The sequence below is a fragment of the Mobula hypostoma genome, chromosome 4 (assembly GCF_963921235.1).
Source record: "Mobula hypostoma chromosome 4, sMobHyp1.1, whole genome shotgun sequence".
Lineage (NCBI taxonomy): Eukaryota > Metazoa > Chordata > Chondrichthyes > Myliobatiformes > Myliobatidae > Mobula > Mobula hypostoma.
Window position 1 is genome coordinate 162,996,810 of NC_086100.1, and position 24,970 is coordinate 163,021,779.

A 24,970-nucleotide genomic window follows, 5' to 3' on the forward strand; every position below is an offset into this window, starting at 1 on the left:
AGATACATTTTAGGAATGTGAACACTACAACAACTAAACATGGGGGTGGAGGAATGAATGCTTAAGGGTGTAGTTGATGAGATTCCAATTGTGGGTAGCATTTTATTCTGGATGATGTTAAGTCAATGAGTGTTGTTGGAACTCCACTCATCCAGATAAGTGAGAGCATGATATTCCCACTCTAACTTATTCTTGTAGTCCCAAATGTTCTGTTGCTTGTGTACTTGAGGTCTGGTCAATTGTGATCCCAGGATATTGATGACAATGGAGAACAATGACCACAATACCATTAAATAGCAGGTTTCTTTACAAAATTCACACAAAAGCCTAGAATGACGTAAGGTAAATTTTATGTTGATGTTTTAACAAATTAATCCATAAGTCTATCACACTAATAATGTTAAAGGACTAGTGAATAAATCAAGTGAATGGAATATAATTTATTTCCCCTATTAGCTTTCTGTGCAGCATGCAGAAGCAGCAAGTTATTAAGGCAAATGGGACATTGTCTTTTATTACGGCAATGAGAGAAGTCTTGTTGCAGCTGGCTACAGTGTTGGTGAAACTACACCATAGTACTATAGAGAGTTTTGGTGCAATATACTTCACTTAGGGACAGTCTGAAGAATGTTTATTAGAGGAAATTCAGCCAAGATGGTGTTCACTTTATCAGGAGGGATTAGTACATTCAGCCTATGCTTTCTGGACATAAAAAGAAAGAGGTTTTGATAGATTTAGATTCTGTGGGGTAAAACATCCTAGTGGGTAAATTTGGCACATGGTGTTCTTTGAGCTGGAGAGTCCCACTGTCAGAATGATAAGTCTCTTTGAATGTGTGCCCCCCTTATGCTTAAGCAGATCCTAACACTGTACTGATAACTAACCTGAAAACAGTAAGGATACTAGTCTAACTTTTGGATTACAGAGGTTTAGAAGGTTATGGGCCAAAGGCTGGCAAATGGGACTAGCTTGGATGGGGCATATTGATTGGCATGGACCAGTTAAGCCAAAGCTTCTGTGTTTGCATTGTATAACTCTATGATTCCAATACTAGAGAGCATATATTTAAGGTGAGAGGGGGTAAGTTCAGAGCCGATATGCAGAGAAATCTTTTTACACAGAGAGTGGTGGGTGCCTGGAATACACTTCAAAGGGTGGAAATTGAAGCATATATGCTAGAGGCTTTTAAGAGGCTCTCAGTGCAGAGAATGGAAGAATATAGATATTGTGTAAGCAGAGTTCAGTTAAGCTTTTAATTCTGAGCTTAATTATTTCAGCACAACATCATAGGCTGAAGGGTTGGTTCCTGTGTTGCACTGTTCCATATTCTATGTTCTTTGATCTTGCCTTTACCTTGCAGAGATATTTCGGATCTCCTGTGCCTCTTACCTCACACTGGGGAAATAAGCTTGCTGATGCAATTTGTATGAAGTTCAAGTATGATATTCTTCCCTTCCACTCCATTACCCATACCTTGAAGAACCATTGCACAAGCAGCACCTTGATTATGGGAAGTTTAGCTAATGCTTCTTAATATATGCCACTGAGATCAACAAAGTGTTTTGTGCATTCAAGTTAAATTCACTGTTAACTGAAGCTTTCATTCAAATTGAAAGTAAAAGCTTTCAGACATGCCTAATCCACATTTGACCTTATATTAAGTCCTCTGGGCATTTTTTTTCAATTGGACATTAATTATTTATCCTGACTTTTCTTATATCCTAAAGGTCCCTGCAGGATCTTTCAAAGCAAACAGACATTCCTTACGGCACGGTGATGGAGTCAGCTGTGTACGAACATGTTCGAGTAAAAGGAATGAACCCTTTTGAGAGAGACAACATGTACGCACAGATGTGGAGGATGATCAACAAGGGTAACGGGACAGAAACCTCGGTGAAGGATTCCCAGGAAGGCATTCAGAGGGTACAGTTCATTTCTCTTGTCTACCTGTCTCTTAAGCATTAGACTAGATCAGTGTGTGTTAGTTAATGTGCATGTGTGGGAGAATGAAAAACAGAAAACTGTATTTCTTCTCTGAGCCGCAGTTATGTTCTTCTTTTAAGATATCTGTTTGTTTCCCTTTGCTGCTTTATATCCTACTTCAGCTCATTTTCTCTTTCGTCTAAAAGGGAAGTGTCAATATGTCATAAATCATGGGCAAAGGCCCTTTAGCCTATTAATTCATGCTGACCATCACCTATCATCGATACAGATCCTATATACTTGCACTGGCTCAGCAGCTTTCTATGCCTTGGTGATTGAAGTACTCACCTAGATACTTCTTATTGTTAGAGGTGGAAGATGTGCAGCCACCACAAAGCTCCCCAGCAAAGAAAGTAGACAGTCAAGTGCATACGTACACATTTCCTTCTGATTGCTCATGAGGTAGACGCAAAGTCACATTCTAAACCTCTGAACTGTTGCAGACTAGTGCTGCATTAAAGATTTGGTGTGAAGACCCTATAACTGAGAGGTTATACCAGTCCAGAAAGATTGAAGAGAACATTGTAATCCTTACAGAAGGGGAGGGGAGGTGACTCAATAGAGGGCTTTAAATTTGACATCATAGAGTTGGAGAAAGTGTTTGTATTTGAAGGAAAGAGCAAAATCAAAAACCATAAATTTAGTTTATCAACTAATAATCAAAGATGGGTATTTGAGAACTGTCTCTGCCAAGTGGTTAGGATCCTTTCTGAGTGTACAGACAAATAGCATGGAACATTGGAAACAAAGCAAAGTGTAAACCACCAACAGAAGTACCAGCTCCTCGTGCAATAAGATCATAGCAGATCACTTACCCCAGTCCTACTTTCCTGCATGAAACTCATATCCCTTGATTCCATTAATATCTAAAAATCTACTGATATGTTCCGAGAGACTGAGATTCAGATTAGTTCATTGTCATATACACCAGGGTTGAATGAAATTCCTTGCTTAAATGAAGCTCACCAATAAGCAGGATATGTGATGATACTAAGTAAAACAATAACCACAGTGTAGAGCACAAAAACAACAGCGTGTTGCAAAGTGTTGTCATGTAACTGAGGTAGTGCAAAAAGAAGATGCCAGTATGAAAGAAGTAAATTAAGGGTTCAAGAACATGGCAGCATCACTGGGAAAGTAATGAAAAGTGATGATGATGATGGAGTGAGATGGATAGGAGGAGACATGATCATTGAGCTAGATCCCAATTGGACCAATGTTATATTTTGTAAAATTGTATCATCACTATATTCATAATTACGGATTGCAAGTGTTGGGTTTCCAGATTGAGCTGCAAACTGAAAAATGAATTTTTAAATAATCAACCATTTACAATATTATTTTCTATTGACTGATTTATTGATTAATTCAAGTTCAAGTTTATGTTTCAACTTTAAATATCATTCAACCATAAATGAATATAGCCAGAATAAACTGTTCTTCCATGGCCAAGGTAAAAAACTCATTACCATCAGCACACAGCACACTGCACATAGCATAGGGTTACAATTTCAGATAAACTGTCACAAAGAGAAGTATATATATTTCTAGCCCAGGTCCCTGAAATGTCATAGTCGAGCTTGTTCTTCCACTGAGCAAACACTGGAGGGCAGCACCAGTGGGAGGGGCAAGCCCCCAAACCAATACAAAATCCAGTGGGACACAGCCAGCTCTGGCATCTCCTTTGCCAGCAACCGCAATTGAAGTCTCCAAGGCATGAGAGCCTCCTTTGCACAAGGCAACGCAGCTTCCCCACCAACGGTCTAAACAATGAACTAGTGCACAAGACCTGCAGTCTTCTGTTCTCAATAAAAACATCCAAGGCAATCACTCACACCTTTTTAAGGCTGCGCACAGTTTTGGCACAATGACACACAACAAGTCCAGGTAATAACACAACAATGATATGCAATATGTCCATCTCCATTGCTATCGAGCAACTCACTGATGGATTGTTCTTAGTATCTGGCAATGACTTGCGATCATAAAAGAGACATACAGGATGAACAAATGCACCTTTGATTAGGCACTGAGTAGCCGCTGCATCTGAGTGCACTGCCATCTTACAAAAATAAGGTAATTCCTACTAAGAAGTATTTTAATGGAAGTACGTAGCTTTATACATTGTCATCTATTTTTATAGTGCATTGCTTTTTGAGATATCATTAACCTTTGTACAAACTAGCCTTAACTACAGATTTGAGATTCTATTTAAGAATTTATAGTATGTGGGTTTTTTGTTGAATGGATTCTGGTGTGTGGGTAAGTGAAGATCTAATTACAGAGCTCGATGTAACTAAACATAAAATGGTAGGTTTCTAATGAGAGAATGAAATCAATACTTCAAGTCTGCAATACTTCGCCCGGCAAGTTTATAAGAGTTTCTTAAGAAGAGAGAAATAGTGTGAGATGGAGAATTAAGCTCCTCACAGCACAGCCACCAATGGTAGAGCAATTTTAATGGTGTGCACAATGGACAAGACTTTGAAGGCTTCAGGGCTAGAAGGAATGCAGCTGTGAAGAAATTGCAAAACAAAGATTCAGCAAAGTTAGTTGGTCCACAGAAGATTCCTGTTGGCAGCTAATTCCCCTCCCCTCTTGACATCCCTGGAAAGAGATGACAAAGGGCAGAATCTAAACAGCAGATTTCTTGCAAGAGGAGATGGAAGTCAGTAACTGCACATTTCACAGGGAAGTTACTACCTTCAGAGACACAGGAGTTTGCCAGCTCTATTACACTACTTTGGCTTCAGCTGTTATTTCATCTCAGTTACTCAACTTCCAGGACTTTCAAGTTAACATACTTGTGAAATGACTGAATTTGTCCGCTGTTACTAAGTACATTGTACTATTAAAAGTGAATGATGCTCAGCAAATCATTATTTGACAGCCATGACTGATGATATATTATTTATGATGCAGCTCATTGAGCGCAGCCTAGAGCTGTATTAGTTGTAAGCATATTTTATGTATTTGTTCTTGACTTATGTTGTATCACACGGCTGCTTTCTTTGATATATGGTACTGAAATTTTTAATAAACTGCGGAGGTGGTCAGAATATGTTAAGAGCTGTGTAGAAAGAGAGGTTACAATCATTTGTTGCATAACACAAATGATAAGTCACATTTCCCCATCCCAGAAAACATAGTTGCTACATGCTTTCTCGTGAGTTTTACGGCACTGAAAGTTTGATTGTTTTCTCTGGAATAGTGGAGACTGAGAGGAGGCCGACTGAAAGTTTACAAACTTATCAGAGTCATAGATGGGAGACAGCCAGGATTCTTTCCCTCTGTAGAAATGTCAAATACTCAGCTTCAAGGTGGGAGGAGGGAAACATTAAAAGGCAATAAGTGAGACAAATTTTATACACAGGGAGTGATAGATACCTGGAATACGCTGCCAGGAGTGGTGATGTAAGCAGATACAATAGTGGCATTCCAGACACACATCAATATGCAGGGATGTTGATCATATGTAGCTAAGAGGAATTTAATTTAATTTGACATTGTGTTTGGCAGACACTGTGGACCAAAAGGAGTGCTTCTCTGTTGTATGCGGAGTTGATGTGACGGACCAAATGGCCTAATTCTGCTCCTCTATCTTATGGTATTCTTGAATGTTGTATTTTCTGAAAATTGGGTGGAGATTGGTAGATGGAATTTAATAGTAACAAGTGCAGTGTGGTACATTTCTGGAAGCCAAATAAGGGTAGCATATTGACTGTAACTGGGCACTAAGGAATGTTGATGAACAGAAAGATCTTGGGGTCCAAGTTCGTAGCTTTCTGTAAATATCAATGATAAGGATGTGGAGAAGGCATATAGCATGCTCATTGTTCATCAGTCAAGGCACTAGATATGGGAGTTGGGATGTCATATTGCAAATTTACCAGACACTGGTTAGATCACATTTTGAGTGTAGTGTGCAGTTCTAGTCTGCACATCAAGGAAGATGTAATTGCAGGGAAAGTGAAGAGGACTTTCACCAGAATGGTGCCTGGACTGGAGGACTTTGATTGTGAAGATGGATTGGATAGTCTTGGCTTGTTTTTCTCGAAGCAAAGGAAGCAAAGAATGACCTGATAGAAATAAATAAGATTACAAAGTTATTGATATGATAGATAGTCAAAATACTTTTCCCATGGCAGAGGTATCAAGAACAAGAGAACATAAGTTTAAAGAGAGAGGATGGGGTTTTAAAGGGGGATGAGGGATAGGTCTTTTATACAGAGAGTGATTGATATCTGAAACACGCAGGAAGAGAAAATGGCTGAATCCAATGCAATTACAACATTTAAGAGGCACTTTGGGAGATACGTAGAAACCCCAAATGTAAGCAAATGGGAAAAATGGTTGGCATGAACATGATGGGCTGAAGGGCCTGTTTCTATGCTGCATGATACTCCGCGCGCACCTCCCCCCCCCCCCCCACACACACACACACACTCTCTTAAGACATTTTCCATTTCAGGTGAATGGTTATCTGCTTCATTCTCTACAGACTCTGTGAATATCTGCTGGAGATATTCCAGCATTTCATGTATTTATTTCAAATTTCCAGCATTTGTGCTTTCATATGACCTTACTTGTCCTTTTAATGTCATTGAACAACATCCACCCATCCCTGAAGTGGGATAGTTGGCACTCAGCACCAAAGTTACATCTCCTCAATTGCTATGTGACAGATTAAGGTGGTCAATAACTTTCTTCACTGACTTTCTTTAACTTTCTTTATTGACTTTGGTCAATAACTTTCTTCAAGATGCCCGCAAATTGACGAATCCTGTCATGCCTTTGGGCCTTGACTGGTTGCCATGTTGACCGTTGTTGGCAGCTGCATCAATAGTGGGCACTCAGGGAATTTACTGGGAGCCAACAGTGGAAACCCATGCTGTGTTGCTTTCATAGTTAACTGTACCCCAGACATTGAGACTTGGCTGTCAAAAGGTTGCACTTCAATTTCCATGATACAGAGAATATATGCCATTGGGTACTTCCATACACTTACCGTTGGAAGCTTGGTGTGAAAAGCTCTCAGACCCATTCTCATTGGCAGAAACACTTTGCAATTCACCGTGAAGAAATTAATCTCCAAGTGTATCCTTTCAGACCAAATTCCCTTAATGACATTAACAAAATTGAGCCATTTACTAAAAAAACACTTTCTTTCCTTCTAGCAGGCATTCATCTCCAGCTTTAACACAGTTTAAATGCTCTTCTTTGGACAAAATGCCTGTGTCATTGTAATTTCTTTCTTTGGTTGGAAAATTCGCATTGGTATTTTCCTCCCCCAGAAAAGAAGTCTGAAACAAAATTAAAATAAACTATTGAGTAAATTAAATGCATTTTTATATTCCAGTGAGGCAACTTGAATAGAAAAAGGAAAAAGCATTGTTTGCACACGAGCATGTCGGTGTCTCGGAGATGTTGTGTCATATAGTGTTTGATTTCAGTGCTGCTAAACCATCCATACTCTAAAGTAAACATTAGTTTACTTTAATTATTTAATTAATGTCTGGATTAAACTGATGTTCTGTTTCTTCAGAAAGTACCTCACATTTATTTTAGTTCTAATTGTTGCATAGATATATTTTGTCCTCAGATACAATGAATTCTGCTTTCTAAATTCAGACCATTGATTACAATAGACCTATATTTCTGAGTGTGGTACATACCCACAATTGACTTATGTCATATGTGATTGTGGACATAGTTATATACTCTGACTTAACAGCACTGAGGGAGGTCATCTTTCTTAAAGAACTCAACAATACTTTCCTCCCAGTACCTTAATGTTATACCCACTTGGATAAGCCATTTCCACCCTTGAAAGCAGTCCCATTTAGTACTTCTTCCCTGTTCTATATTTACCCTTCAATTAAATATCCAATTTTCTACTGAAAGCTATTGGATCTCCTCCCACAAAAAAGTGTTCCTGATCAGAATGTGTGTGTGTGTGTGTGTGTGTGTGTGTGTGTGTGTGTGTGTGTGTGTGTTTTATATATATTCCAGGAGTTTGTCCGAGCAATGGTGAGGGAACAGCACAGCGATGTAGTTTCAAGTCTAGATGGCGTGTTGTTTGGAGGGCAACTTCCAGGGGTAGTGTTCTCCATGCTTATGCTGCCCTTGCCCTTCTGGATGAGAGAAGTGGTAGCTTTGGAAGATGTTTTGAAAGGTTTGTGCCCATTAGGTGCTGAAGACTCACCATGGAGGATCTAGACCTAAAGCAACACCAATGACTTACACATTGTCATCAGCATTGTCAGTGCTCATTCAATGCTTTGTGTAAGAAATTGGACCAAGAGATTGCAACATAGAACTTTCATAATTAACTCACAATACCCCAGTGAACTGCTACATCTAAAGTATGCAGTATTTTAAGTGTACCTCTCTACCATTTAATGTTTAAAGGTCATCATTTTCAATTTTTATTTATATCAAAATCTTTTGTTGCCATTATTCTGTACAGAGCAGGGTTTCTGTGATCAGATCACAGTGTTTCACATGGCCCATCTCCTCTCAAGTCAATGGCCTGATGTTATCACTGATATCCTGGGACCACGAGGTGTGAGTGGCTGCTCCTCTCTCAAGGGTTCTTACCCTGAGAAACTCATCCCTCTCCCCAACCCTCGCACTTTTCACCATAACCCTCCACCCACTTTGCTTGAGCTCTCTGATTGCAGTCTTGGGCTTCTCTAGAGCAACAAACAATCTGCTGGAGATGCAGTGGATCAAATAGCTTCTGTGGGAGGAAAGGAATTCTCAACGTTTCAGCATGAAACTTCACTTCTGTAATGATGCAGGTTTTCGAAACAAAACATCAACAATTCCTTTCCTCCCACAGATGCTGCACGGCACGCAGAGTACATCCAGCAGATTGTTTCTTGCTGCAGGTTCCAGCGTCTAGACTCTTGAGTCTCTCCTCTGATGTAGCACCTATCACAGCACTATGCCATACCCCATGGTTTAATTCACAAAATGTCACTAGTGCTACTCCTTCAGTGAATAGCAATGTCTGATAAAGGTTCATTTTAGGCTTTAGACCCTCTTAAAGACAATGAACAATGACAAGAACTCCTTGAAGTGAAGTTATGCCAGTTTCACAAATTGTTGTGAGACTAGTAAGAGGAGAAGGCAGTCATTGTGGGGCTCCCAAGTGGCCATTCCACTTACTAACAGATATACCCCTTGGATTCTGTTGGATGTCACCATTATCAGTGATGATTTTCAGGGGCTAGCAGTAGTAGTCAGGGGTTTGACACAACAGCTAGGTCTGAGGCTCAGAGAGGAAGGATACAGTCAGAAAAGGTGATAGTAATTGGAAGCTGGATGGACTATAAGACCATTAGACATAGAAACGGAATTAGGCAATAGACAATAGGTGCAGAAGTAGACCATTCGGCCCTTCGAGCCTGCACCGCCATTCTGAGATCATGGCTGATCATCTACTATCAATATCCGGTTCCTGCCTTGTCCCCATAACCCTTAATTCCCCTATCCATAAGATACCTATCTAGCTCCTTCTTGAAAGCATCCAGAGAATTGGCCTCCACTGCCTTCTGAGGCAGCGCGTTCCACACCTCCACAACTCTCTGGGAGAAGAAGTTCCTCCTCAACTCTGTCCTAAATGACTTACTCCTTATTCTTAAACCATGCCCTCTGGTACTGGACTCTCCCAGCATCTGGAACATATTTCCTGCCTCTATCTTGTCCAATCCCTTAATAATCTTATATGTCTCAATCAGATCCCCCCTCAATCTCCTTAATTCCAGCGTGTACAAGCCCTGTCTCTCTGACCTCTCTGCATAAGACAGTCCAGACATCCCAGGAATTAACCTAGTGAACCTACGTTGCACCTCCTCCACAGCCAGGATGTCCTTCCTTAACCCTGGAGACCAGAACTGCACACAATACTCCAGGTGTGGTCTCACCAGGGCCCTGTACAAATGCAAAAGGATTTCCTTGCTCTTGTACTCCATTCCCTTTGTAATAAAGGCCAACATTCCATTAGCCTTCTTCACTGCCTGCTGCACTTGCTCATTCACCTTCAGAGACTGATGAACAAGTATTCCTAGATCTCTTTGTATTTCTCCCTTACCTAACTCCACACCATTCAGATAATAATCTGCCTTCCTGTTCTTGCTCCCAAAGTGAATAACCTCACACTTATTCGCATTAAACGCCATCTGCCAAGTTTCTGCCTACTCACCCAGCCTATCCAAGTCACCTTGAATTCTCGTAACATCCTCATCACATGTCACACTGCCACCCAGCTTAGTATCATCAGCAAACTTGCTGATGTTATTCACAATGCCTTCCTCTAAATCATTGACATAAATCGTAAACAGCTGTGGTCCCAATACCGAGCCCTGTGGCACCCCACTAGTCACCACCTGCCATTCTGAGAAACACCCATTCTCTGCTACCCTTTGCTTTCTATCTGCCAACCAGTTTTCTATCCATGTCAAAAGCCTCCCCCCAATGCCATGAGTTCTGATTTTACCCACCAATCTCCTATGTGGTACCTTGTCGAATGCCTTCTGAAAGTCAAGGTACACCACATCCACCGGATCTCCCGCGTCTATCTTCCTGGTTACATCCTCGAAGGCCACTTAACCTATCAAGCCAATCCATCATGGCTGATTTGTTACCCCTCTCTAACCATTCTCCCGCCTTCTCCCCATAAATTTGATACCCTGGCTAACGAAGAATCTATCAACACTAACTTTAAATATACTCAATGACTTATCCTCGACAGCTGTCTGTGGCAGTCTTTCCACAGACTCACCATCCTCTGGCTTAAGAAATCCAACTCTGCAGAAACTAATGGGAAGATAGAGGAACACACATAAAAGTTGCTGGTGAACACAGCAGGCCAGGCAGCATCTCTAGAAAGAGGTACGGTCGACGTTTCAGGCCGAGACCCTTCGTCAGGACCGAAACATCGACTGTACCTCTTCCTAGAGATGCTGCCTGGCCTGCTGCGTTTACAAGCAACTTTTATGTGTGTTGCCTGAAATTCCAGCATCTGCAGATTTCCTCGTGTTTGGGAAGATATAGGACTGGGAATTTTTTAAAAACCCAACAGGAGACAACCAAAAATGTCATAAGACAGGGAAAGATGAAATGTGAAGGTAAGCTAGACAACAACATCAAAGAGGATATCAAAAGTTTTTCTCAGATATATAAAGCATAAAAGGCAGGTGACTGTAGACATTAGACTGCTGGAAAATTACGCTGGAGAGGTAGTAATGGGGAGAAAGAAATGGTGGACAAACTGAGTAAGTATTTTGCATCAATCTTTACTATGGAAGACACTATCAATATGCCAGACATGTCAGGGGTCAAAGTGAGTGCCATTGCTATTACTAGGGAGAAGGTGCTTGGGAAACTAAAAGGAATGAAGGTAGATAAGTTACCTGGACCAGAAGGATTACACGCCAGAGTTCTGACAGAGGTAGCGGTCGAGATTGTGAATCCATTAATAGTGATGTTACAAGAATCACTAGATTATAGAATGGTTCCGGTGGACTGGAAATTTGCAAATGTCACTCCCCTTCAAGAGGGGAGGGGGCAGAAGAAAGGAAATTATTGACCAGTTAGCCTGACCTCAATGGTTGGGTAGATGTTGGATTCTATTACAGTATTAAGTTTGTGGACAATATAAAGATATGTAGAGGGGCAGGTAGGGTTGAGGAAGCAAGGAGGCTACAGAAAGTCTTGGACAGATTAGGAGAATGAGCAGAGAAGTGGCAAATGGAATATGGCATGGTGGAGTGTATGGTCGTGCATTTTTGTAAAAGGAATAAAAGCAAAGTCTATTTTCCAAATGTGGAGAACATTTTAAAAAAGTTGCAAAGGGACTTGAGTGTCCCTGTACAGGATTCCCTGAAGGTTAATCTGGGAGTTGAGTCTGTGGTGAGGAAGGCATATGCAATGGTAATATTCATTTCAAGGACTAGAATATAAAAGCAAGGATGTGATGCTGATGCCTCACTTGGAGTATTGTGAGCAGTTTGGGCCCCTTATTTAAGAAAGGGTGTGCTGACATTGGAGAGGGTTCAGAGGAGGTTCACGAGAATGATTCTGTGAATGAAAGGGTGTCATGTGAGAAGTGATAGATGGCTCTGGGCCTGTACTCGCTGAAATTTAGAAAAATGAGAGGGTATCTCATTGAAACCTATTGAATGTCAAAAGGCCTAGATAGAGTAGATGGGGAGAGGATGTTTCCTAACTAGGACCAAATAATTGAGTCTATTGTAGATAAGTGGGAACAGTATAGAAGGGTGCAGTGGTTCACATTGACAAGAGAGGGAGAAAGGATCTGTTTCTATGACTTTGTGACTCTTAAGTAACATTTGGAGAATTATGATGAGTACAAATAAAACCTACAGTGACTTTCAGCTCTACGAATGTTGAGAATTGGTAAGGATATGCCACAAAAACAAGTCATGGAAAAGTTACCTCCGCCTTTGTTTTGGAAAAAGCTTTCTTTGCTGATTTTATTTTTAATTTAAAGACGGGAATATTCTGTCATGGCTTTCTGGCTGCTTGATCCATTGGTTTATGCCTGTCAGTAGAGATCAGAGGATCACACACACACAACTGAGGTGACAAGTGAGGTCTCTCTGAGCAGAGATGTTTTCAAATTCCTTCCACCAGCCCTTTGGAGAGAAATGTTTGTGATTCAGTCAAGCAGTATGATAATGAAATTAAAAAGAAATACCCAGCAAGTCAGGCATCAACAGGTGATAGAGAAACAGAGTTAAGGTTTCAAGTCATTGACCTTCAGTTTAAAGTGAGTAACTAAACAAAACATGTTCCAAGATGCAGTGAAGTTGGGGGGAGGGCAGAGGGAGCACAAAGAGCACTCTGTGATGGGATGAGGATAGGAGTGATTAAGAGACCATAAAGACATTAGTGAAAGGAATAATGAGACACTGTTAATCAGATCAATTTGTCGAATTTTCTGCCACTTGTTGCAGTAAAAATACTCTGACTCCATAAAATAAGGGAAGTCTGAGCTATCGCAGAGCCTAGCAATTTTCAATTATTTGTGAATTGCCACGAATATAGGTACAATGTTGAAGACTTTAAGGCTTTATATTCCCCACTATAAAATCTAATAAAGCATTTGAAAATTTCATACACAATAAAATCCTCTATTGCCAGATCCGCAGAAATAAACATTCATAGCATTACTAAAATAATTCAGAGCAATGCATTTCCATGCCTGTATAACTCTATCAAATATATTCAGTAATATCTTGCAGTGTGGGAAATGCCAGCCATTATGAATTTCACAGAAAAGATATTGATAATATTAGAATGACATTCCTGAAGCCATTTCTCTTAACTAGTATGCACTGGAAGTCACGTTTTGTTCTGAATCTTCCCAGCATTCAACACTCCCTCCTGCATTAACATGATAAGATAGTAACTGTAGAATATTTCCATGGAGAATAATGCCACTGTGCATCCCCCGTGTAGAAATTACACTGAGGCCACAAGGGCCACTCATGATAGTAAGAACCTGGTTAAATGAACTGATTGCATGAACTGATACGGACATTGTTCTGGCTGCTATGAACATCACTTCCTATACATAAGCTGTTTCCTGCGGGGGTTAGTTGTGATTCAATTTGAAGCATGCGGTGGAAAGACATACAGTACATCCCCATCCACTCCTTATTTGCCCTTGAAACAGCCATATCTTTTCCCAAGTAAGAAACCTTACTAAAAGCCCTGAAGAAATCTTCCATCTCTGGTGATTTTTGAGAAGTTGTTCAACTTGCTGCATAGCTATGTAAATACAAACTTTGAGGGCAGTGGAGGGAAAGGATAACTCATCTTCAAAGGCATAGCCCATGGACTGGAGCTGCATCTGAACGCCATAGACAATAATGTTGCCTTTCAACCCGAGGAATATCCATCGATTACAAAGACCTGTGGCTCATCAATTGTAACTTCACAACACTCAAACAAATCCACAATTAGCATAGCTGCAGCTCTAGCCTACACCCAAGCTGGAGCAGCAAAAATGAGAACATCATATGCTAAGCATAAAGTTCAAATGCAAATGGAGAAAGCACATATAGACATGGAGAGAGCATATGTAAAGGCTACATTAAGTATGCTTGAGGAAGAATTTGAAGCCGAGGCTGCCTTAGCAGAGGTGAAGGTGTATGAAGCAGCAGCTGACACCAGTGTGTCTATAACCAGAATCAGTCACAACATCACAACATCACAGCAACCAATGCATCTTACTAACAAATACGTCCAACAGTATTTTAGCTATAAAAAGGCAGTGCTGCAGCTCTTCAAGGAGAGGCTATCCACAGCTTTCAGCCAACATGCCTTTTACATTGTCCAGATATTGGCAGTTAAGGTCTACAACAGCAAAGACCAATAACATTTCCTTCAGAAGTTCCACCACAGAAAAGACCTCAGTCAAGAGATGCTGCTAATACCGATCCCATCTGCACAGACATGGACAGACTGAACTTTCATCTACCCCAGGACACACACTTGGCATCTAGTCTCCACCACGCTCTCGTTCAGAAACTACAGATGCATTAGATTTGGCTTGGTATCTGGCCTATTCACAGCAGCGCTAAAAATGTTTAACAACCAGTCTACCAGTTATCCGTCCTGGAAATCAAGCTTTCGCAATGCCATGGAAGGACTAAGATCAAGTCTAGTAAAGAGCTAGACCTTCTCTATAAGTGGCTTGGTGGTGAGTTACTGCAACGTGCAAGAAGGGCTAAGGCAATTCACATTAATAATCCAGCTGTGGCAGAAGCTGGACAAATGCTATGGCTCTCCAGAGGCAATCAAAATATCTCTCTTCAGTAGACTCAATAATTTTCTAAAGCTCTCACACAAAGAACTGCTGGAGCTTGCAGATCTGTTGTCAGAACTGCAAGCCTCAAAAAACAAGGGTTACCTACCAGGACTGAGTTTCTTAGACACAGCAAGAGGAATAAACTCTACAGTGGAGAAAATTCTGAACAGCATGCAAGATCAGTGGATAACTGAAGGGTTTGTATAAAGTGAAGCATCATGATCCCTACCTGCCATTTTCATTCTTTATGGAATTCATCAGGCACTACACCAAAGTGGCCCTAGTCTTATGCTTTTAACTTCCAGTATCACATCATTCAATGAGAGATCTCCAGCAAAAGCATGGAAAGCCAAAACCGCTATCATGGTATGCACGACTGAAGGAGAAAACGATATAATGAACCCTAATGAACTATGCCCTGTCCGTGAGAAACCTCGCCCTTTAAAGAAATGCAGAGGTTTCAGAGAAAAACACTTACAGACAGAAAATGCTTTCTAAATGAGCATTCAATATGTTTCAAATGTCGTGCTTGAACAGCGCACCAAGCAATGAGTACAGCAATGACAGGCATATATCAACACTTCATTCAGGGCCAGCACCTTGGGCTATGACTGATTCCACAGCAAAGCAGGGTGGGAAGTCTGCTGAACATCCAACAGGTGTCGCTAATTCATTATGCATATACGTATGTGGGAAAGGTTTCCAAGGCAAATACTGCTCTAAAATATGCCTGGTCAACATTTACACATCCTGACCAAAAATTGTAGGCATATGATGATCGGAGCAATGTGTCATTGGCCAAATCAACTGTCCTTGACATATCCAGTATTCAAAGTTCTGTTCTGTTTCCCCATACACTCTAAAGACATGTTCTGGCATACTGGAAGTTTCTTGAAGAAGAGCCAGAGGATTTGTTGTAGAGCCGATAAGAGAGGCCTGTGTATTCTTGCCAATCTGCATTGAGTGTGACCATATTCTTAACAACAGAGATGAAATCCCAATTCCCAAATCTGCATGCAGTCATTCACATCTTAAGACTCTAGCCGACAAGATCCTCCCACTTGACTCTCCTACTGACATTCTCCTGTCACTTGGCAGAGATGCCGTCCATGCACATAGGGAACGTGAACAGTGCAATGGTCGACACAATGCACTATATGCCTATCGGCTGGACCTGGGTTGGTTTGTAGTGGGTGAAGTCTGCCTCTATGGTGCTCATTTAAGACTAGCGTCCTGGACAGCGGCCACCCATTTCAGACCCTGTGAGAGTAGAATGTATATGAAAGAGAAGATTGTAGGTCAACAAACCAAGCACGCTGACACACTTACCTCTGATCAACCAGAGTTAGGCAGCTGGTCTTCTGTCACTCAGAAGATAATCATAAGCCAGCACCTTCCATCAAAGATTATGTCTTTCTTTGAATCATGAAGAAAGAGTTTAGCAATGATGAGCCAAGCAGTTGGGTAGCTCCCCTTCCTTTCCGCTGTCCATGATATCTCCTACCAAACAACTGAGAGCAGGCCCTTGGTCAACTCATGTCCCTCAGTCACACATTGAGTAGGAAACCAGAAATAAAAGATCATTACATGGAGTTCATGGAGAGGCTCTTCAGGAACAATCATGCTGAGCTAGCATCTTCACCAGATCACACCAAAGAAAACTGACACTTGCCTAACTTGCTTACCACCCCCAGAAACCTGTAAACATACAAGTTGTCTTTGATTCAAGAGTGCAACTCAAAGGCAGGTCACTGAACTATGTGTTCTTGGGGTCCAGACCTCAATAACAGTCTGTTCAATATCCTCATGCACTTCAATACTGAGCCCCTCATGGTTATGGCAGACATCAAACAAATGTTCCACAGCTTTTGAATGAGAGAGGATCATTGAGACTACCTCAGGTTTCTGTGGCTTCATGACCACCAAGTGATCAAGGAGATTCTGGAGTACCACTTGAAAGTTTATGTATTTGCTAACTGACCCTTGCCAACCATCGCAATCTATCGCCTTAAGAGAACAGCTATCGAGAGAGAGATTGAATTTGAGAATGAAACATGGAGGTACATAGTAAGGCATTCCTCTGTTGATGATGGTCTGAAATTATTTTCTAGTGCAGAAAAAAACAGTCAGTGTACCGAAAGCGGCCCAAGACATGTTGGTGCAGTCAAACCTTAGAGTGCATAAGATCTCATCCAACAGCGCTGAGGTCATGCAATGTCTCCAATCTGAAGAGCTGATGAAACATCTACAGAATATTGATCTTGGACAGGACCTCCCTCCTGCACAGTGTAGTCTGGGCCTCAGATGGGACCTCATGACTGACACCCTTACATTGCAGGTCACTGATACCTAAAGACCCTTTATGCATCATGGTGTGCTAACAACTATCGACAGCCTATCTAACTATTTTGCATTTGCTGCTCCAGTAATTATCCAAGGAAGCTTTATTTTAAGAGCATTGACCACGGACACTTATGGATGGGATGTCCTACTTCCTAACGAGAAACATGAGCAGTGGCAGCAGTGGTGCTCTTCCCTTCAGTATCTCAAAGGCTTGAAAATTCCAAGAACCTACACAACAACTCCACAACCTACACAACAACACAACCTACAGCCCAAAAGAAAGAAGCTGGCAGCTTCTGTGATGTGTCAACTAAAGCTGTTGTTGCTGTTACAGATCAAGAGAGTCACAGATGCTGCTTGATTTAGTGACGTTGGATTCAGCCTGGGCAAGGCAAAGCTTTCTCCAAAACTAGATCACACCATACCAAGTCTTCAACTCAGTGCTGATGTTCTAGCAGTTGGGATGGCAGAGATGATAACTGAAGAGCTGGGCACAGAATTAGATGATATCAAGTTCTTTGCCAACATCAAGGTTGTGCTCGGTTATATATTTAATGAACCAAGCAGATTATAGGTTTATGTACATAGTAGGATCCAGTGCATCAGGCAATCAACTGAGAAGAGCTGGTAGAACTGTGTTCCTACTGATCTTAACCCAGCAGATCGTGCCACAAGAGGGCTCCAAGCTATTCAGCTCACCCCCTCCTCATGGTCAGCTGGCCCAGCATTCCTTGCTGATTCCCAACAGGAACATAGTCAGCAGGAAACTTTTAACTTGGCCGATGCCGAGGCAGATGTAGAAATACATCCTCAGGGTCAACTGACATCACTCGTTTATTACCAGTCCAAACTGACAGTGGATGCTTTAAGCATTTCTCAAACTGGAAATCACTTACCAGAGCAATCGCCCAGCTCTCACATGTTGCTCATTCCTTTACAGGAGTAGCCAAAGACAACTTTTGCAATGGTTGGCCCACTTTGAGCAACCACACATCGCAGAGCAACTGAATTGTACAGAGTAGGATCCTTCTTGTCATCAAAAGACAGGTTTAAGCAGAGGAAGTTCCGTGCATCACAAACCAGGAATCTCTCCCAAAACAAAGCTCCCTCAGTAAGCTCTGTACTTTCCTTGACTTTGAGGGGCCAGAGTGAGTTGCAGGATGTATCAAGAAGGTACTACTCACTTCAGAGGTAACTCACCCAATTATTATTCCAAGTAAGTAGCATGTCACCTCTCTGCTCATCAGACATTACCACAATCAAGTATGTCATCAAGTCTGACACTTTCAAGCTGAGAATAGTTAAATACAGTGCAATAAGACTTTTTAAGATTAATGTTAGACTATCCTTCTTCTGCCAAAGACTTTGTGAAATGATTATTTGACTTTTAGTTTCAATAGCTAAGTTTGACATCCAATGGATGCCAAGCAGGGAGCCTTCTGGCCTCTAGGGATACAGTTAATTTTGTGTGAACATCACTTTCTATAAGTAAGCTGTTTGTTTTTTATATCATTTCCAGCACAAGTTATTTTCAAATCGTTTTAAAGTGTACGGTGGAAAAACATACATTTCCATCCACTCTTTATTTGCCCTTAAAACAGCAATATCTTTTCACAAGTAAGAGATTTTATTACAAACCCTGAAGAAAGCTTCCATCTTGAGTGATTTTTGAGAAGTTGCTTAACTTGCTACATAGATGTGTGATACATGCTGTGAGGGTAGTAAAATGAACGACGTAGAAATGCAATTTATTCCAGATGAAATTCATTTTTGGTGAAAGAAAACCAATACTAAATGATCCATTTTCTAGGCAATGCATGATTAATGCCCATCCTGACTCTTTGTGTCATGTTTTACTCAAGTAAAGTACTCAAGTTGCAATCATGTTTTACTTAAGTGGAGTAAAGAGTATCACAGAAGCATAAGAGAGAAACTAACCAAAGTTGATTGGGAGGGGATACGATCAGGGATGACAGCAGAACGGCAATAGTTTATATTTATGGGGGCAACCAGAAGCTGCAGGATAGATACATATGTTTCAAAGATGGAGAAGTATTCTAAAGGATGGATGAGGCAACTTTGGCTGACAAGGGAAATCAAAGACAGCAGACAAGCAAAAGAGAGTACGTATAATATAGTCAAAATTAATGGGAAATTAAGGATTTGGAAATTTTTGAAAACCAACAGAAGGCAACAAAAAAGCCATAAGGAGCAGAAAAAAATTAAATATGAAAGTAAGCTAACCAATCATATAATAGAGGATACTAAAAGACTTTTTCCAGACATATAAAAAGTAAAAGGGAGGTTAGAGTGGATATTGGACCACTAGAAAATGATGCTGGTGAGGTAGTAAAGGGGGGACAAAGAGATGACAAATTAACTTAGTAAGTATTTTGCATCTGTTTTCACTGTGGAAGACACTAGCACTATGTGAGAAATTCGAGAGTCTCAGGGAGCAGAAGTGAGTGTGGCTATATTATTAAGGAGAAGGTACTTGGGAAACTGAAAGGTCTGAAGCTAAATAAGTCATCTGGACCAGATGGACTTCACCCCAAGGTTCTGAAAGAGGTAGGTGAAGAGATTGTAGATCACTAGATTCTGGAATGGTTCTGGAGGAATGGAAAATTGAAAATGTCACTCCACTCTTCAAGAAGGGAAAGAGGCAGAAGAAAGGAAATTATAAGCCAGTTAGTCTTACCTCACTGGTTGTGAAGATGGTGGAGTTGATAGTTAAGGATGTGGTTTTGGGGTACTTAGAGGTACTTAAGAAAATAGGCCAAAGTCAGCATGGGTTTCCTCAAGGGGAAATCTTTCCTGACAAAATCTGTTGGAATTCTTTGAGGAAATGACAAGGATAGATAAAGGAGTATCAGTGGATGTTGTATACTTGGATTTTAGAAGGCCTTTGACAAGGCGCTGCACATGAGACTGTTTAGCAAGATAAGAGCCCATGGTATTACAGAAAAGATGCCAACATTGATAGAAGATTGGCTGACTGACTGGAGGCAAAGAGTGGGAATAAAGGGGTCTAATTTAGTTGGCTGCCAGTGACTAGTGGTATTCTGCTGGGATCAGTAGTGGGATTGCTTCATTTTACATTATATGTCAATGATTTGGATGATGGAATTGATGGTTTTGTACCAACTTTGCAAATGACACAAAGATAGGTGGAAGAGCAGGTAGTGTTGAAGAAACATGAAAGCTGCAGAAGGATTTAGACAGATTAGGAGAATGGGCAAACAAGTAACATATGGAATATAATGTAGGGAAGTGTATGGTCATGCAGTTTGGTAACAGGAATAAAGCCATAGACTATTTTCTAAATGGGGAGAAAATTCAAAACTCAGAGGGACTTGGGAGTCTTTGTGCAGGATTCCCTAAAGGTTAACTTGCACGTCGATTTGTTGGTAAGGAAGGCAATTGCAATATTAGCATTCATTTCAAAGGGACTAGAATATATAAGCAAGGATGTGATGCTGAGGCTTTATGAGGCATTAGTCAGACCACATATGGAATACTGTGGGCAGCTTTGGGCCCCTATTCTCAAAAAAGACTTGCTGGCATTGGAGACGGTGCAGAGGAGGTTCATAAGAATGCTTCCAGGAATGAAAGGGTTAATGTACCAAGAGTGTTTGATGTGTGTGGGCATGCACCCATTGGTATTTAGAAGAATGAGGGAGATCTCAATGAAAACTTTCAAATATTAAAATAGAGTGGATGTGGAGAGGATGTTTCCTATAGTAGGTGGCTTGGACCAGAAGACACAGCCTCAGAACAGAGCGATGTCCTCTTAGAACAGAGATGAGGAGGAATTTCTTTAGGCAAGGTGTGGGAATCTTTGAAGTCAATGCCATGGGCTGCGGAGACCAAGTCACTGGGTATATTTAAAGTAGAGATTGATAGGTTCTTGATGAGTTAGGGCATCAAATGTTACAGGGAGATGCAGGAAAATGCATTTGAGAAGGATATATAATCAGCTATGATGAAATGACAGAACAGACTCAATGGGCCAAATGGCCTAATTCTGCTCCTGTGTCTTATGTTCTTATGATCCTATGGTCATTTGGTGTGCTCTGACTTGAATACATTACACTGGGACTCATATTATGTCCTTCATTGTAGACTCTTCAACCAAAAAGGGAAAATCTTTCCAGGTACATTGATTACCTGAAAAGACCAATTGAAGATAATCTTTTGTTCTACCAAGTGTTTCCAGATGAAGTTCCTCCATTATTGAACAAGAAGATTGTCATAATGCAGAGAAGTATAAGGTGATGTCAGAAGAGCAACAAGGGAAAGAAATAGACAATAAGTAAATGGGACGGTAGTGAGCAGTTAAGGAGGAACAGTGAGATCATAGAGTGTATGTGTGTATTTGTTTAAAGTTAGTGAACAGGTCCAACATATTATTCTCCGTAACTTCCGCCACCTCCAACGGGATCCCACCACTAAGCACATCTTTCCCTCCCCCCGCCTCTGCATTCCGCAGGGATCGCTCCCTACACAACTCCCTTGTCCATTCGTCCCCCCCATCCCTCCCCACTGATCTCCCTCCTGGCACTTATCCGTGTAAGCGGAACAAGTGCTACACATGCCCTTACACTTCCTCCCTTACCACCATTCAGGGACCCAAACAGTCCTTCCAGGTGAGGCATCACTTCACCTGTGAGTCGACTGGGGTGATATACTGCGTCCGGTGCTCCCGATGTGGCCTTTTATATATTGGTGAGACCCGACGCAGACTGGGAGACCGCTTTGCTGAACATCTACGCTCTGTCCGCCAGAGAAAGTAGGATCTCCCAGTGGCCACACATTTTAATTCCACATCCCATTCCCATTCTGACATGTCTGTCCACGGCCTCCTCTACTGTGGAGATGAAGCCACACTCAGGTTGGAGGAACAACACCTTATATTCCGTCTGGGTAACCTCCAACCTGATGGCATGAACATCGACTTCTCTAACTTCCGCTAAGGCCCCACCTCCCCCTCGTACCCCATCTGTTACTCATTTTTATGCACACATTCTTTCTCTCACTCTCCTTTTTCTCCCTCTGTCCCTCTGAATATACCTCTTGCCCATCCTCTGGGTCACCCCCCCCCCTTGTCTTTCTTACCGGACCTCCTGTCCCATGATCCTCTCGTATCCCCTCTTGCCTATCACCTGTCCAGCTCTCGGCTCTATCCCTCCCCTCCTGTCTTCTCCTATCATTTTGGATCTCCCCCTCCCCCTCCAACTTTCAAATCCCTTACTCACTCTTCCTTCAGTTAGTCCTGACGAAGGGTCTCGGCCTGAAACGTCGACTGCACCTCTTCCTATAGATGCTGCTTGGCCTGCTGCGTTCACCAGCAACTTTGATGTATGTTGCTTGAATTTCCAGCATCTGAAGAATTCCTGTTGTTTAGGTCAATAAGGTCATTAAGTTTAAGTTTATTGTCATTCAACTGTACATGAATACCAGTACAACATTCCCCTGTACCAAGGTACACTACACAGTACATATAATTCGCACACAATGCAAAATAATATTAATACAAATAGATTAACAAATAATAAAATATATTTCAGAAATTGTCAACTAACAGCACAACATTTACAGCACAAGTTATAGAGTAAGCATTATAACTCTACTGACACTTCATACATGATGAGACCTGAGCGGTGGTAGGCAGTTCAGTAGTCTCATGGCCTGGGGGAAGAAGCTGCTTTCCATCCGAACAGTCCTTGTCCTAAAGCAACGGTACCTCCTGTCTGATGATAGAGAGTCAAAGAGATTGTGGGACAGATGGGAGGGATTGTTGACACTGCTAAGGGTCCTGCATATGCAATGCACCTGATAAATACCTTGGATGTATTGAAGAGAGACCCCGATGATCCTCTCAGTAGTCCACGCAATCCTTTGTACGGTCTTTCTAACAGGTGCCTTGCAATTCCCATTCCAGATAGTCAGATCACACTCTCAATGGTGCTGCTGTAAAAACTTGTTCGAATGGGGCGGGGGGGATCCTCACCCAGCTCTATCTCTTCAGGAAGTGGAGATGCTGCTGTGCTTTCTTGACTAAAGACGTAATGTTCAGGGACTCGGTAAGATCATCCATGATGTGCACTCCCTGAGATGGTCCATTACGTGCGTTCCCAGAAACTTGGTGCTCTGAACTCTCTCCACGGAGGAGCCATTTATGTGTAGTGAGGAGTGATCAACCTGCAACTTCCCAAAGTCCATAATCATCCCTTTAGTCTTGTCCACATTGAGACTCAAGTTGTTCTGATCACACCATTCTACCAGTTGCTCTCCCTCCTCTCTATATGCCATCTCGTTGTTTGTTGATGTGTCATCAGCAAACTTAATGATTTGGTTTGAACTGGATCTAGCAGTACAGTCATGCTTCAACAGTAGTAGACTGAGCACACAGCCCTGGGGGGCTGCCGGTGCTCAGTGTGATGGAGCTAGATGTGTTACTACCAACATGGGCTGACTGTAGCCTTTCTGTCAATAAGTCCGTGATCCAGTTACAGAGAGAGGTGTCGAGACCCAATGATGATAATTTACCCACCTGCTTCTGAGGGATGATCAGGTTAAAAATGAAGCTGAAGTCAAAAAATAGCATCCTGGTGTATGAGGCACCATTTTCCAAATGGGACAAGATAGAGTGGAGGGCAAAGGCTAAGTCAGTGGACCTATTTGAGCGATAAGTGAACTGGAAAGGGTCCAGTGTAGCAGGAAGATGGGATTTAGTGTGATCCATAATAAGCTGCTCAAAGTACTTCATTATTGTTGAGGTCAGTGCCACTGGGCAGTAGTTGTTAAGGCAGGTTACTACCCTTCTGTTGGGGGACTGGGATGATGGTTGCTGCCTTGAAGCCTAAAACCTCTGTTAACTGCACTGCACAATCTCTCAGCATCTGACCAAGTATGTTATCAGTTCCTGCAGCTTTACATGGGCTGACCCTGGGCTAGGGTCTTCCTCACATCAGCTGCAGCCAGGAAGAGTTCCTGCTCCTAGGAGGGGGCAGGGTGGGGCCAGATTTGCAACTGAACAACATCACTTGACATTTGCGATTCACGCCACATACAACCTGGTAATAGAGCAGCGTGAATAATATGAGAAAACAATCACATTTAAGAATACATATAACAATCCCAAAGTGCTTAACAGAAAACAGTGCTGTTTCAAAGTATCATCACTATTAGTGTTGGCTTCAGAGCAGAAACACTGGTACCAGAATTTCAGCACTTTGAGAAAGGGAAGGAGGTTACTATTTTGAACGATAATTGTACTGAGTACAAATAAAGGGAATAGAATCTTGGCTAGTTTGTTTGCTGAGTTATCAAGGATTTATTTGTGGGGCAAATGGGCTCAAGCCATAAGGCTCCTTGATTTTAGATGAGGCTAAATATTCCTTGTAAATTCACCTGCAAAAAACTGATATAACAAATAATTGCACTCAGTCATACAGCATCTTATCACGTTAATGCAGGGAGTGGGTAGCAGACCATTTCCAATTTTCAGTTAAAAAACATGCATCTATTGGAATGAAAATCTCTTCACTAAAGGATGCTCAAAAATACTCCCACTCCATGCCCGTTTCAACAATAACTTCAACTAATATGGGACCTATAACACAAGCAAGAATCCCAAAGCCCACCATGAGAGCTTTAGCAAAGCTAACATCCAAAGAGCGGTTTGAAGATGGTTGACCAAAAGTTTGGGCAGTGAGGTAAGCATGCATTTTAAATATAGAAAGGGAAACAGATGGGTGTCCGAAAAATTACAGAATTAAGAGCCTTGGCAGCTGAAAG

General features: G+C 41.6%; 1 protein-coding gene across 2 annotated transcripts in view; it reads left to right on the top strand.

Annotated features, from left to right (window-relative positions):
* The window catches only part of grid2 (glutamate receptor, ionotropic, delta 2), a 1,226,075-nt gene that overhangs the window by 1,087,556 nt on the left and 113,549 nt on the right, over positions 1-24,970 (top strand). For both annotated transcript variants that reach the window (XM_063046850.1, XM_063046851.1), the window contains exon 13: positions 1,728-1,923. In XM_063046850.1, coding sequence (XP_062902920.1) covers positions 1,728-1,923 — 196 coding nt within the window. The remainder of the gene's footprint in view (positions 1-1,727; positions 1,924-24,970) is intronic.